This window comes from Capsicum annuum, chromosome 1, assembly GCF_002878395.1.
Source record: "Capsicum annuum cultivar UCD-10X-F1 chromosome 1, UCD10Xv1.1, whole genome shotgun sequence".
NCBI classification, from domain to species: domain Eukaryota; kingdom Viridiplantae; phylum Streptophyta; class Magnoliopsida; order Solanales; family Solanaceae; genus Capsicum; species Capsicum annuum.
In genome coordinates, this window is record NC_061111.1 from 42,301,721 (window position 1) to 42,313,766 (window position 12,046).

The following is a 12,046-nucleotide window of genomic DNA, read 5'->3' on the forward strand; positions in this document are numbered from 1 at the left end:
GAAATGGTTGAATCAGAGTTCTTGAGATTAGATTGGTGCCATCTATGTCTTTCCCGTCTGGCTCTCACCGGTAGACCACCCCGCCCTATCACATGCCAATGAAAAAGAACCTAACCCGAGGATCAAGCTTACCAGAATGCTCCAATTGAAGTAGTTGGTCCAACACAATAATGACCTTCAGTAGTGCTTCTTCCCCGCTCTGTACAGTAATAATAAAGGGCAAGCTAGCAAGGCAAATTTACTTGAAGCAATAACTCTTAAGGCGGGGAGTGAGGAAAGCAGAAGTGGGACAGGAATAAACCAGTAGCAAGAAAAAGAGTACCAAGCATTTCGAGCATTCCTCTTATTAAAGGAATCGATGAGTGAAGACAATATCAGATCTTTAAAGCTGAAGTCTTTTTCTTCATCAAGAGTGAGAGATCTGTCTAAGAGCAATAGAAGAGGGATATACCATCGAATCGGATCTTAGAGAAGTCTCGGTCTTCGTCCACACCTAAGACAGGGAAGAGGCAATGAAATTGATGAATGAATGAGGGATTCTTTTCTAGCCTAGTTCTTCCACATGAATACCATATGATAAAAAGAAAGACCGATTTACCTGTGTTAAGGATATTGCACTAGAATCAATAGACTCTTATCGAATCCTCTGTGAGTGAGGGTACTCCTTATTTTCCTTATTATAGAGATCGTTCTTAGGATAGCCTATGGCTAGTTAATATAGACTTTCCTATTCATACTATCGGCTCTATATTGATTAGGGAGAATGTGAGTACGAGCCAAATCAGGTTGAAAGTCTTGAATCCGCTCTTACTGGTCTCATATCTGCTGCTCGAGTGAAAGTGGGAATTTGGTAGGATTAGAGAATGCCTGCTTCTGATTCTTAGACGAGGAAAACAATCCAATCAGTGCGGTCAGTCCACCCTTCTGACGTATGGGGGTCTGGAGTACGGTAGAACGAGTTACGAGGGGGTAAGGTTGCATCCCAAGAGGATGAGGGCTAGCCGATTTTCGGGTGTACTCATATTGAAAACACCTGACTGAATATTCTAGGTTGACTTCACTGGTACAGCTGCAGTGGGTCTGTTGATGGGCATGATATATTGAGTGGAGTCAAATCATACACTAAAGGATAAAAAAAAGTGCTTTCCCGATAAGAGATAGACAGACGGTAGGAGATCCAGTTACGATAGCAGTTCACGGGACACGTGGCGGCCCTTAATTTGCCTTCGTTGAATGTTGACTCTTTAGAAAACATAAAACATTAAATATCCTCATTTATTCCACATCGTCCTGGGTGCACTGCTATCCATATAAACCCTCTAGGCCATTCTTTCTTTTCACAGCTTTCATTGGTTCTCAAGCTAAAAAAGAGTAATAGTAGCATTCATTTTCCCACCCACAATTGAGACCATAGACTGAGGAGAGATACCGCTACATCTCATGATGCCCTTATTGGAGAACGCTTTGATTCGATTCGCACAGTTAGATTAGAGATCCTGGGTCTACCTGATAATGTTTGGGGATTTTTGATTGGCGGGAGACTATATGGCTCTCAATATGCCACAGAAAAAGCTCTATCCGTTAGAGTACCTGAAAAATTTGTACTCCGATATCGATGAATTCCAAAACACTATTTCAGACTCTCCCCTATATGGAAAGGGGCCTTCCTTAGTAGCCACGCTTCGAATTGGAGCTCCCCTCTAATTCAGGTTGGGATGCTAGATCCTCAACCCTACCCCTAGTAAGTCAACTCAGTTCCCGTTAAAAAAGTTAGGATAGTTTCAATAGCCAGCAAGTTCCTACGTTCCTAAGGCCTGCGCCCCATGGAAGGGGCAGAGATAGGGAGTGCCTCGCGGATTTCTACTCTTATGGCTCGCGCCAGGCAGGACTGGGATCGCTGCCAACCGGGACTGCTCTTCAGTCTTCCTGAATCACCGAGAGTGAGTCCTTCTGCTCGAGCGCATTTTCTTGCCTTTCTGCGGAAGCAATTCCCTATCTTGGCCGCGGGCAAGCTTCCTAAGAAGACTCTAAAGCTTTTTCCTTTTTTAGAGAGTCAATCTGTTTTTCAATAAAGTGAATGCTCGAATTCTTGTTCTCACACTCGCTAACTTGGCTAAGTTTGTGCACTTACAGCACTCCACAACGATTACGTGATTAACCAAGTCTGCACTGCGCCTTCCCTCCCTGAGCCATCGCTTCCCCCCGTCAGTCACTCGCATAAGGGTAGGTCTCGAGTAGTAGTCGCTGACAAAGAAGAAGATAATGAAGCAAATTGGAATCCGCCCTCATCTGCGGCGACGACCTTTATGGTACCAGGGCTGACCTATGAGGAGTATGAGAGAGGGATTCGACATGATCTTCGAAAGAAGCAAAAGAGCCAAGGAGAATCCTCGAATCCTGATCAAGCCCCTGAAGCTGGAAGCCTGCTGAAAAGGGCTTCTCTTTCTAGTTCGAGAAGTTTTAAATAAAGCAAAAAGCTTTTTTCAGATGAATGGCTTGATTCTACTTCTTTCACTTTCTTTAGCTATTGGTCACTAGTCTAACTAAATAATAGTTATATATAACTATTTCCTCTCTTTATCTTATCCTTACCTTAATAAAGGAACTTAATAACTAAACTTCCCCCTTGTCTTTATCCTCTTGTTCTGAGCCTGCTACCTATCGAGCCGAACAGAGCCTTTCGCCTTAGGCGCGATAGCTTCACTCTCGCACCCGCATTATCTGAGAAAATCATAGAAACAATTCCCTCATCCCTCTCCTAAAGTTAAGAAAAAAGAATGTTGCTTGATTGAACGAACATTGGTTGAACCTTTCTAACTGACACCCCAGTCATAATGCCACCCACGTCTTTTTTTCTTTTGAACAAGCCTTCTAAATCCAAATTTTTGTCCTTTTATTTGAGTTCATAATAATAATAACTGGCGGGATTCATTAATGAAAAGAAAAGCGGAGGCCCGCCATCTGCTATCATTGTGGTTTTCCATCGATTCTTTATCAATGGCCCACCCTTTCTTTGAACCTTGTCAATGATCGAACTTAAAGATATGAACTGAGTGACATTTGATGAGTAACTGAGAACAAAGGAGAGGGATATGGAAAGAATGAAGTAATGAAAGAGGAAGTCATTGCTAGTAGTAACGACTTGTCACGATCCATTGGTTCATATAGAATCCATGTCCTAGGTGTATCAAAAAACATTCTTTTCGCTAAGCGTGTATAATAAAATAGAGTGAAAAGGTCCACCCCGAAACCAAGGGGGTACTAACTAACAGCTGAGTCCTCTCCGAACCGCAGGAGATAGTTGCCCATCATACGGCTCACCAACTTCACTTGCCTCTATGGGAGGCTCACTTCGGGCAGGTTCGGATCACTTATAATACACGGGCTCTACGAAGGAAGGGGTTGGTTTAGGAGCGTTTTCAATATGATTCTTTTCCTGTATTTGTTCGATGAGAAATGCGAGTCTGTTTTGTCCACTTTCTTCATCCCCCTCTATCAAAATGATCAAAAAGGAAGGCGAGCTTGCTTCTTATTCTCGTGTTTGATCTCTTCCATCTCTGCCTGGCTTGTTGTTACCTATGTTGAAGAAAGGTTTGGAACCTTGTAGAGAATGAAGAGGGGCTAAGGATCTTCCTCTCAACAGTGCTTTTCGAGGCTCCACTCTCCCTCCTGAATAAGTAAGGCCCCATTAAGCCTGGGCGAAGATGGGGATAAAGAGTAAGGATTGAAGCCCCCTTAGCTCTGCCAGGCACTGGACAGGGGTCAGCTCTGTAAATGTGTAGAGCCAAGTGTAGTGTGGTGTAGTAGTAGGCACTTCTAGGCCCCTTCCCGGCTACTGGATCACTCCAGTGCTTCGGGTACTACGGACCCTCTGCCATCCATTACAGCAGAGCCTTTTCATGGGCGGGGGGGCTAAGGCAGTTCTTTGAATCAAAGGTTGAATGAAACCGATTCTTTTTTAGATAGAAAAATCGAAATCGGATAGGATAGATGGATGGATCTATCTTTCTATTCATATATATTACTAATATAAATGGATTTATATAGTGTTGTAGCGTAGCAAGAAGCCCCAAATCCTTGATTTGGCCAGGAAAGACTGCATTTCTTTGGGCCCAGGAAGCGAAGGGAATGAGCTCGGCTGCTTCTCCTCCACACTTCTTTTTCTCCGTGCCCGTTCCGCATGCGCTTCGCGTGCCATTGGCGCTTTGCTCTCCTCTTATTCTTCATTGGACGGTTCGGATAGACTTCGCTGTTCTTTCCCAACTAAAATCGAAAGGGCTGTATCACATTGAGATGTCGATTCGTTTTCCGCCTCCAATGAGATGGGGAATTTTTCACCCCCTATTTAGACTTTTGGGCCCTTCATCTTTTTGAATCGAGACCCAGCCCGGCTAGCATCGTTCCAACAACCGGCGGGGAGCACCTCAGTATACGATCGCGCGCAGTAACTGGGAGTCCTATTACACCTAAGGCCAACTTCAATTCACCAAACCAAAGTTCATCTCTTGTAGTCATTGTGGACTCTTACAAGGATATTGAGTAGACGGTTGATGTATCAGACTCGACCCTATCTTTCGTAGCATGCATTCCCATCCGTGTCGCAACTGATTTGGTAAGCTACGTGTCCGGTGCATGGAGAACTGCCTTCGGTCCCCCTTTCTTACTTACTCGTGGCAACCTTCCGGCCGCCCAACGACCTATAACGCTAGTCACTACTCCCACTTGGGCTAGGAAGTAAGCCCCGTAACCCAAAGCGGCGAAGAACAAATAGAATTTGCTACAAAAATCGGCTAACGGGGGTATTCCTGCATATGAGAACATAGTAATGGAGAAGGTAATAGCCAAAATAGAATTCGTTTTGGCTAGAGCGCCCAAATCAGCTATATATTTGACACGGGTTTGCCGTAATGCTAAAACTATGGCGAATGCATCTATCGTCGTTGATGCATAAATAAAGATACCAATTACTAGTGGTTGAATTCCTTCTATGGTTCCACATGAGAAACCAGTACGAATATAACCTACATGTCTATTTGAACTATGAGCTAAAAGTCTTTTTACTTTCGTTTGGGCCATGGCGGCCAGTGCTCCTAAGATCATAGAAGCAATGCTGCAGAAAAAGAAGATTTGTTGCAATGTAGCTCCATAAGAACCATAAATAGAAACATGTGAAATATTAGCAGAAATAGAGATTTTAGGCGCAATAGAAAGGAATGTTGTAACCAGGGTGGGTGAACCCTCATAGATATCAGGTGCCCACATATATAGAGTCAAAAGATATATGGAGTCCGAAGGGTAGGGGGTTTTCTTCGGGGCTCGAGAGATGGAATAGATAGGGCCCCACAAGTTTGAAATTCGTCGCTGGGGAATTCACACGAAAGGGAACGAGGAATTCTCAATGAAAAAAGTGCTCTCTGAACCGAATGTGAAAGTCGTTTTCCATCAAACGGCTTTTCCTGTAACTCTACTCTCGACTTGGATTATATATCCAAAAAGGTTCGCTCTCGGTCATTCCACACGCTGCCTAGCAGAGACGTGGTTATCTGAAGTGGATTCTCTCTTTTGTAGTAGATGCCGAACCTGCTGTGCCCCATTGACTAAGAAGGGGGCGGACACAGCAGCTACATGGACCCCTTCCTTTCAGTTGTTGCCAGCGCTTTCTCGGGCCGAGCCAAAATTTCTTATTAGAAAGGGCAGGCAAAGCCCGAAGCCTGCTATCCCAATAGGAAGGGCGGAACGAGGAGAGGAGCTGAAAGCCACTGTAAGGAGGAGGGCCCGAAATCATACCACGGCGGTCAAAAAAGCGTGTTCCCTTTAGATAAGACGCACCTACGGCCATCCTCGGCCTTCTTCTTTTTCGATGAAAAAAAAATCTCGATCTCTGAAAGCGTTTTCCTTCCCCCGCCGCACCTCCCTCCCTTCGTCGAACCTTTACTTTAATGGTTGGGAAAAGCATTCCCTTATTTGAACTTGGTGGGCATTCTTTCCAGCCTTAGTAAAATAGGGGGTGGGTTTGGCTTGAACATAGGCTCAAACAGAATGTGAAGGGTCCTAGCTACGCCATGCGTTCAATACAAAATCTGGAAACCTGCAGGGATGACAAAAAGAGGGCGCTTTCCTATGTTGCACTGAAAAAAAGAACCGCCCGAGACGAGCGTCTTCTCTTAGGTTTCTTCCTCCCGGGCCCGTCGCCGCCCGGCCCGCGTTAGAGGGGAAGATTAGCAAAGGAGGAAAAGAAAAAGGAAAGGAGAGCAGCATCTTATTCTCTTCGCAAGAACTTCCAGATCGTAGAAGCATTCAGAACGGGCTCCGCGTTCATTTCGTTGGCAGAAACGATCCATTCCATTCGGGGCTTCGGGGAACCCAAAAATTGGACTTGAGAATCAATGATAGATAGACAAGAGATAGATAAATGATATATATATATATTTCTCACAAAAAAATTATGAGATTAAAGAGCAGATGGATCCTATCCCCTATATCGAACACTCATTCCTATCTATTGATAGAAAGATCTTTGTCAAATACCGGACAAAGCCTTTTTTTAGGAATTACTCATATCCAAAGTAGCTTTTCACAAGCACCCCACCCCATACAACTAGTTGGGGGGGCTGTTTGCCTTTTGAATCAAACAAAGTAAGTAGTAGGGGCGTTCAACCACTGTAAGGAGAGGGGCTTCATAGCAACTTCCATTCTAAAGGAAAGCGAAGAACCAACCTTTAGTCAATAGGATCCCTACTTCTCTCTTTACGACCTCATCACTTCAATTCAAGGGCAAACCCATTTCCTAATCACCGGGCTGAGCGCACCTTTGGTACTTCAATAGGGCGAGCAGTTTGATAGTGACTTCTTTCGTTTGGTAGGGCGACGATTACTTCAATTACGGAAACAGCCAGAAACTCGAGAGGGTCGCCTTTGGAGAAGCGTTTGCCAATAACCAAAGCCTCACTCTGATTATGTCGTGAGGCTGACTGAATCTAATCCATAAACTCGGAAATGAAACATTGTTCGTTCCCTTTCGTCAAGTAGGTAAAGTAGGCATACGAACCACCTTGCCTTAGACTCTATTGGAACAAAGCAAAGAAGGAGGCGGAATGGAGAAAGGAAAGGGACAAGGGCGGTCTTGCTTGGCACGAAGGCTGCTGGTTCGGGGGTAGAGTACAGTACTAAAGGTCCTCGGACTTCCAGGCGGTTTTTCTTTTGGGCAGCTGTTCACCATTGGATCTCGCCAATACAGCCCCCTATAGTTTTCGTTACTGAGATATCTTTTTTTTTTCATTGTTCCCAGGGATTTTTTGGGGAATCTGCTCCCATGCTGCAAACAGTCAAATCTAAACTGAACCCTGTCGCTCTTCTTTCTTTCCTCGCGAGCAGGAAGCACACCAGCAGCGTGCGTTGCGTGATTCTACTGTATTTTTGCACTTGACTGGGTGGACAGTTGATCGGAAGATAACTTCGATTCACCCGGCCAGCAGGCGGGCGGCGTGCTTATCTTGTGTGACAACACTACAGAGCGAGTTGCTCTTCTAGGTGGGCAGCTGTGTGACAACACTACAGAGAAAGCGGCACTTTCGTATAACATGCTATGGTCTCAACGCCCTTACGAGGTAGTGATGAGTTTCACGCGCTCTAAGCCCGGCCCTAAGCGGTTAGGAAGATTGGCCGCAGAGCGGTACTACCCACCTACCCTACCAGCCGTCCTACAGCCGCCCAAAAAGGAACTGCAGTGATCTTGAATAGGGATCCTACAGCGATAAATAGAATCCCCATAAAAATACCACTAGATCGAGCACCAGTGATTTCGTATCCGATCAAAATCTTGGCTAATTGATCGAAGTGGGTAGCTCCAGTAGACCCATAGATCATGGAACAAATAGGGTTGGTAGGCCTAAGCACCACACTACACGTATAGACGCAAACCCCCTCGTTACCGTACGTGCGACTCTCACCGCATATGGCTCGCACAAAGACTCCTAAATCCATCCCGAGCCCTTTCTTCCACCTCTCCTCTCCAATCCTCGATCAAACTTGCGTTCCCCTGGCACTATGAAATGGGGGTCTTTCCTTCGCCTATCGTATGTATCGGCTTGGCTTCATCCCGAACCAAGGAGGCATTCTGGCGGACGCATGCATGTAGGAAGACCGACGACTATATAAGCTAAAAGACTACGACTACAAGACAGGCCGAAAGCGACTCGCTTCTATTCTCGTTGGGATTGGATATAGATGGTAAATCTATAGATCGTAGTAGTTCGCCAACCTCTCTAACTAACATACGATACAATTTCACTTCACGGCACGGCCAAAAAAAAAAAAGCTTCGCTCGGTTGGCCTTCCTACGCTGACGAATGCCTCTTTTCTCTTCTCTGAAGTCTACAACAAATAAGTGGGAGAGGCAGGATTCGAACCTATGTAGAAAAACTTCAACAGATTTACAGTCTGCCACTTTTGACCACTCGGCCACTCTCCCCTTCCCGGGCTGAGGCCCCCCTCAATGGGTTCTAATTCTAAGAAGGAGGGCGGCGCCCTGAATCAATCAAAAAGCTTATTGATATAATTGAAGGGAACTAAGACGATTAGCTTAGCTAGCATTCCGGGAGAATCTATTCATTTAAGAACTTCGTTGCCACTAGTAAATTAGACCATCCCCCCCAAAAAGAACTCGGAGCCTAAAGAGAAGAGAGTTCAGTCTACAAGAAGCTGGCAGAGCTTTAGCCATTGGGCCACATCCATCTATCCTAAACAGTAACCCTTTTCTTGTTCGTTCTTCGAATGACGCTAGTGGAGACTAATTCCTTCCGGCTAATGAAGATACTACTCCAGTCTTTCCAGTGGATCCTTCCCTAAGAATGGAACGAACCAAGTGTTCCTATACGAGAGTGAGGAATAAAAACCAACAATCAACTTACTGCTTTTGATGTCCCACGATTCTGCTAGTTTAGAAACAAAGGAGAAGGACACCACCGGAGGCAAGTGCTAGGTCAGAAAAGCGATAACTCAAAAATCTCCCCAAGTAGGATTCGAACCTACGACCAATCGATTAACAGCCGACTGCTCTACCACTGAGCTACTGAGGAACAACAGACTTAATGTTGGAAGTCGACTCTCGTTCTTTAACCTATGACCGAAGAAAAATGAGTTCGTCACTCTTTTTGACATATACCGGGAGAAAGGGTTACGATGGCAAGCCCCTCCCCGGCCGGAGAGCCTCCAGGACAAGGAGGCGGCGATCAACCATCCACTCTCGAGATTCATATTGATCAATAGATATCCGCGCTCTGCTAATTCGCTAAGTAGACTCACTCTACCGAGAGGCAACAAAGGTTGGAACTCTTCCTGCCAAAAACAAGGGACCTACTTCTCATCCTAGGAGTTAACAGGTATGAAAGAGTCCCCTCTCTGTCTGTCTCTCCGAGTTTCTACTACTAAGTTGCACTTCTGCTATTCAATCATAGAATCGATTTCAATCAAGCTGAAAAAAGTCAACCCTATATATGTTTGTTATTAGTAAAGCGCTAAGGCCCTATCTATAGTAAGGGGCCCTTTCTTGCTCGTTAGCGCTATTTTTTGATTGCAGCTAGGGCGCCCCTTTTCTTTCTCAAAGTCAACTTTCTCCCTTCTTAGTCAAGCTTTGAAGTTCCTACTTTATTTAGATTTATAGGATATTTGAAGAAGCGCACGTTTGGCACCCTATACCTATACAAGGGGCTGGTCTCGATCTCGCTTGGTGGTACCCCTCTCGATGATTGTTGACTCAACATTGATTTCGTGCTTGAGTTGGAGGGCTCTCCCTCCATCCATCGAGTCAAGTAATTTGCTATCGGAAATTTCTCCGCCGCCTATCTCATGCCATGCTTCTTCTTTCTCCGAATCGGTTCCCAGTGTCAGTCAATCAAGATTCGCCATCAAGAGAGAGAAGAGCCTTGACTTTAGGTTAGTCCGGTCTCATCATTCATGCAATTCCCCCGTCCATCGATTGATTACGCGAGTACGCATCCAGTCAGCGCATAGCGAATGAAAAAAGCGTTCATCCTGGATTCTCTTCCTCAAGAAAAATGTCTATCAATTGATACCTACGGTCAAAGTCTCCACTTTTCATGCCCCTCTACTAATAGATGCACCATGTTGATAGGAATCGGCAAAGACCTTCTTGTACACGTACTCGAGGGCAGCATTCATGAAAATCATCATTACTTTCTCCCGAGGGCATGGTATGGCTTTGTTCTTGGTCTTGTTTAATATATGTCGAGTGCCGCTTTTGCCCGTCCGAGAATCTCTATTTGCTCTAAGTAGGCGCGAGCTAGAATCCTTATGTCAGCTTGGTTGTTCAAAAGACTGTCTCTTTATCCCTTGCATCTTCATCTTTTCGAAAGCGCAGACCATTCTTCTGGATCTGCATTAGTCCTATTTCAGGTGCAAAGCCTCTTCAATAAAGACCTCTTTTTTCCATTTCTCATTTTGTTGATTGAAAGAGAATAAGGGCTATCCATTGAGTAAAGAGAGGGTTTGCTACAGTGATTCGGGCGGTTGGTGGCCCCTTCGAGAGTTAAGGGTCCTTGCCGCTGCATGAGTGTTAGCACACGCTCAAAACTCCTCCAACACGAGTCCTAGTCGTTGCGCTGCGGTCCATTTCCCACTTCGCTTGCGCGATTTGCACTTCTGATTGGTTCCAGCCATCCCCAACCTTAATGAATGGACTATGAAGGGGTCAGTCAAGCGGTTCGGGTTTTCGGTCGATTCCAAATCGCCTTCCCCCCCTCATAGTCTATTAGTGGGTAGGGTGGTCAACTTAGAGGGCGCCCGCCTCCTGTTCAGACGTGTCCTCATCAACCTTAAGGTTCTTTGGTCTCCGCTTTTGGGGGCGGGGGTGCTTGGTCGCTAGGGGTTCCTTTTCCTCAACCAATTCGGTTGTGCCAGCCTTGGTCTAACATTTTGTTATGAGCTGGCTGGACAAAGATGGATTGAAGGTCAGATAGATTTGAGTTCAAGTGGCACAGCACCTTCGATCGACCATAGGGCCTATTCTACCCTTACCGAATTCATTCTATTGAAGCGTAACGTAAAAAGCTCCTTCTCATCTTGCATTTCTTTGGTTTGGAAGTTCCAGAATCTTGTCTGTGGATTTCTATAACAAAGGAAAGCCTCCTACCCTAATACTATGCCATTTGATTGAAACAAGTTCCGTGCTGCTCACCACTCCTCGAGGCCAAGGACAGGGTCGAACCATCATTCCAGGATTTGCAGTCCGATACATTTCCATTATGTTACCTAGCCAAACCCGCCACCTCATGTGCCAAAGTCAAACGGTTGTTCTTCCTTCTCCGCTCCTTCTTTTTCGAAATATGCGGTGGCGGGTTACCAGAGAAGGGGGGACAACTCCTTTCTCCTTTGCCTTGCTCAATCTTCCTTTTCTGATTGAAAGTAGCAAGCCACTCTACTATTGGTACAGAGGCCAAATAGAAGGTTGCTCATCCATCCCAGCGGATCCATTGTTTATGCGGCAGTGCAATGCAGCTGAAAAAGGGAAGCCTCTTTTTATTAGTAAGGTATAGGTTGGTTGGGGAAAACTCCAAAACTAGGGTTCCAAAAATCTTACCTTATATTATAGAAAAGTTTGAGAAAGGGGCACCCCTACTATACCCCTAAACTACAAGCTAGCGCGTAACGGCTGAAAAGCCGTTGTTGCTTGCTGCTTGCAGGCTCGAAAATCTCTTTTTCGCCTCTCCTCCCTGTCTCAATTTTTATTGATTAGCTTCTTCCTTAGCGCAAGCTACGGTCTAACGACCCCTTTGTTGTGTTGCATTTTGTGATCTTCTGCTTCAGTCTGCGTTTTTTGGATAGCCGGGACCCGATGTCGATTTTCGATTTAAATGTCAGCTCCAGGTTTGGAGCGGCCCATCTGATTAGTTCAGCTATCACTGTTGGAAACCCCAGCGGTTGTTCGGCTGCGTACTCCCCGTCTGCCTATCTCACACTCCCAAAGCAAATTTGGATTTCTTCTTTCATTTTCCTTTCCTGCATCTTTCTTTCTATCCATAGGTCGGCT

The 12,046-nt window shown here is 45.4% G+C and overlaps 1 protein-coding gene and 1 non-coding gene across 2 annotated transcripts; both read right to left on the reverse strand.

The window, feature by feature from the left end:
• Positions 1–4,330: 4,330 nt before the first annotated feature.
• LOC124886983 (NADH-ubiquinone oxidoreductase chain 2-like) lies at positions 4,331–8,107 on the reverse strand. The gene is made up of 2 exons (XM_047396011.1): positions 7,714–8,107; positions 4,331–5,265 (listed from the first exon to the last, which is right to left on the reverse strand). The coding sequence occupies exons 1-2, from the start codon at positions 7,981–7,983 to the stop codon at positions 4,618–4,620; spliced, it is 918 nt and encodes a 305-aa protein (XP_047251967.1). The 5' UTR covers positions 7,984–8,107; the 3' UTR covers positions 4,331–4,617.
• Positions 8,108–9,005: 898 nt separating this feature from the next.
• TRNAN-GUU lies at positions 9,006–9,077 on the reverse strand. Its single transcript has one exon. It is a non-coding gene; the product is annotated as a tRNA-Asn (tRNA).
• Between the last annotated feature and the right edge of the window lie 2,969 nt (positions 9,078–12,046).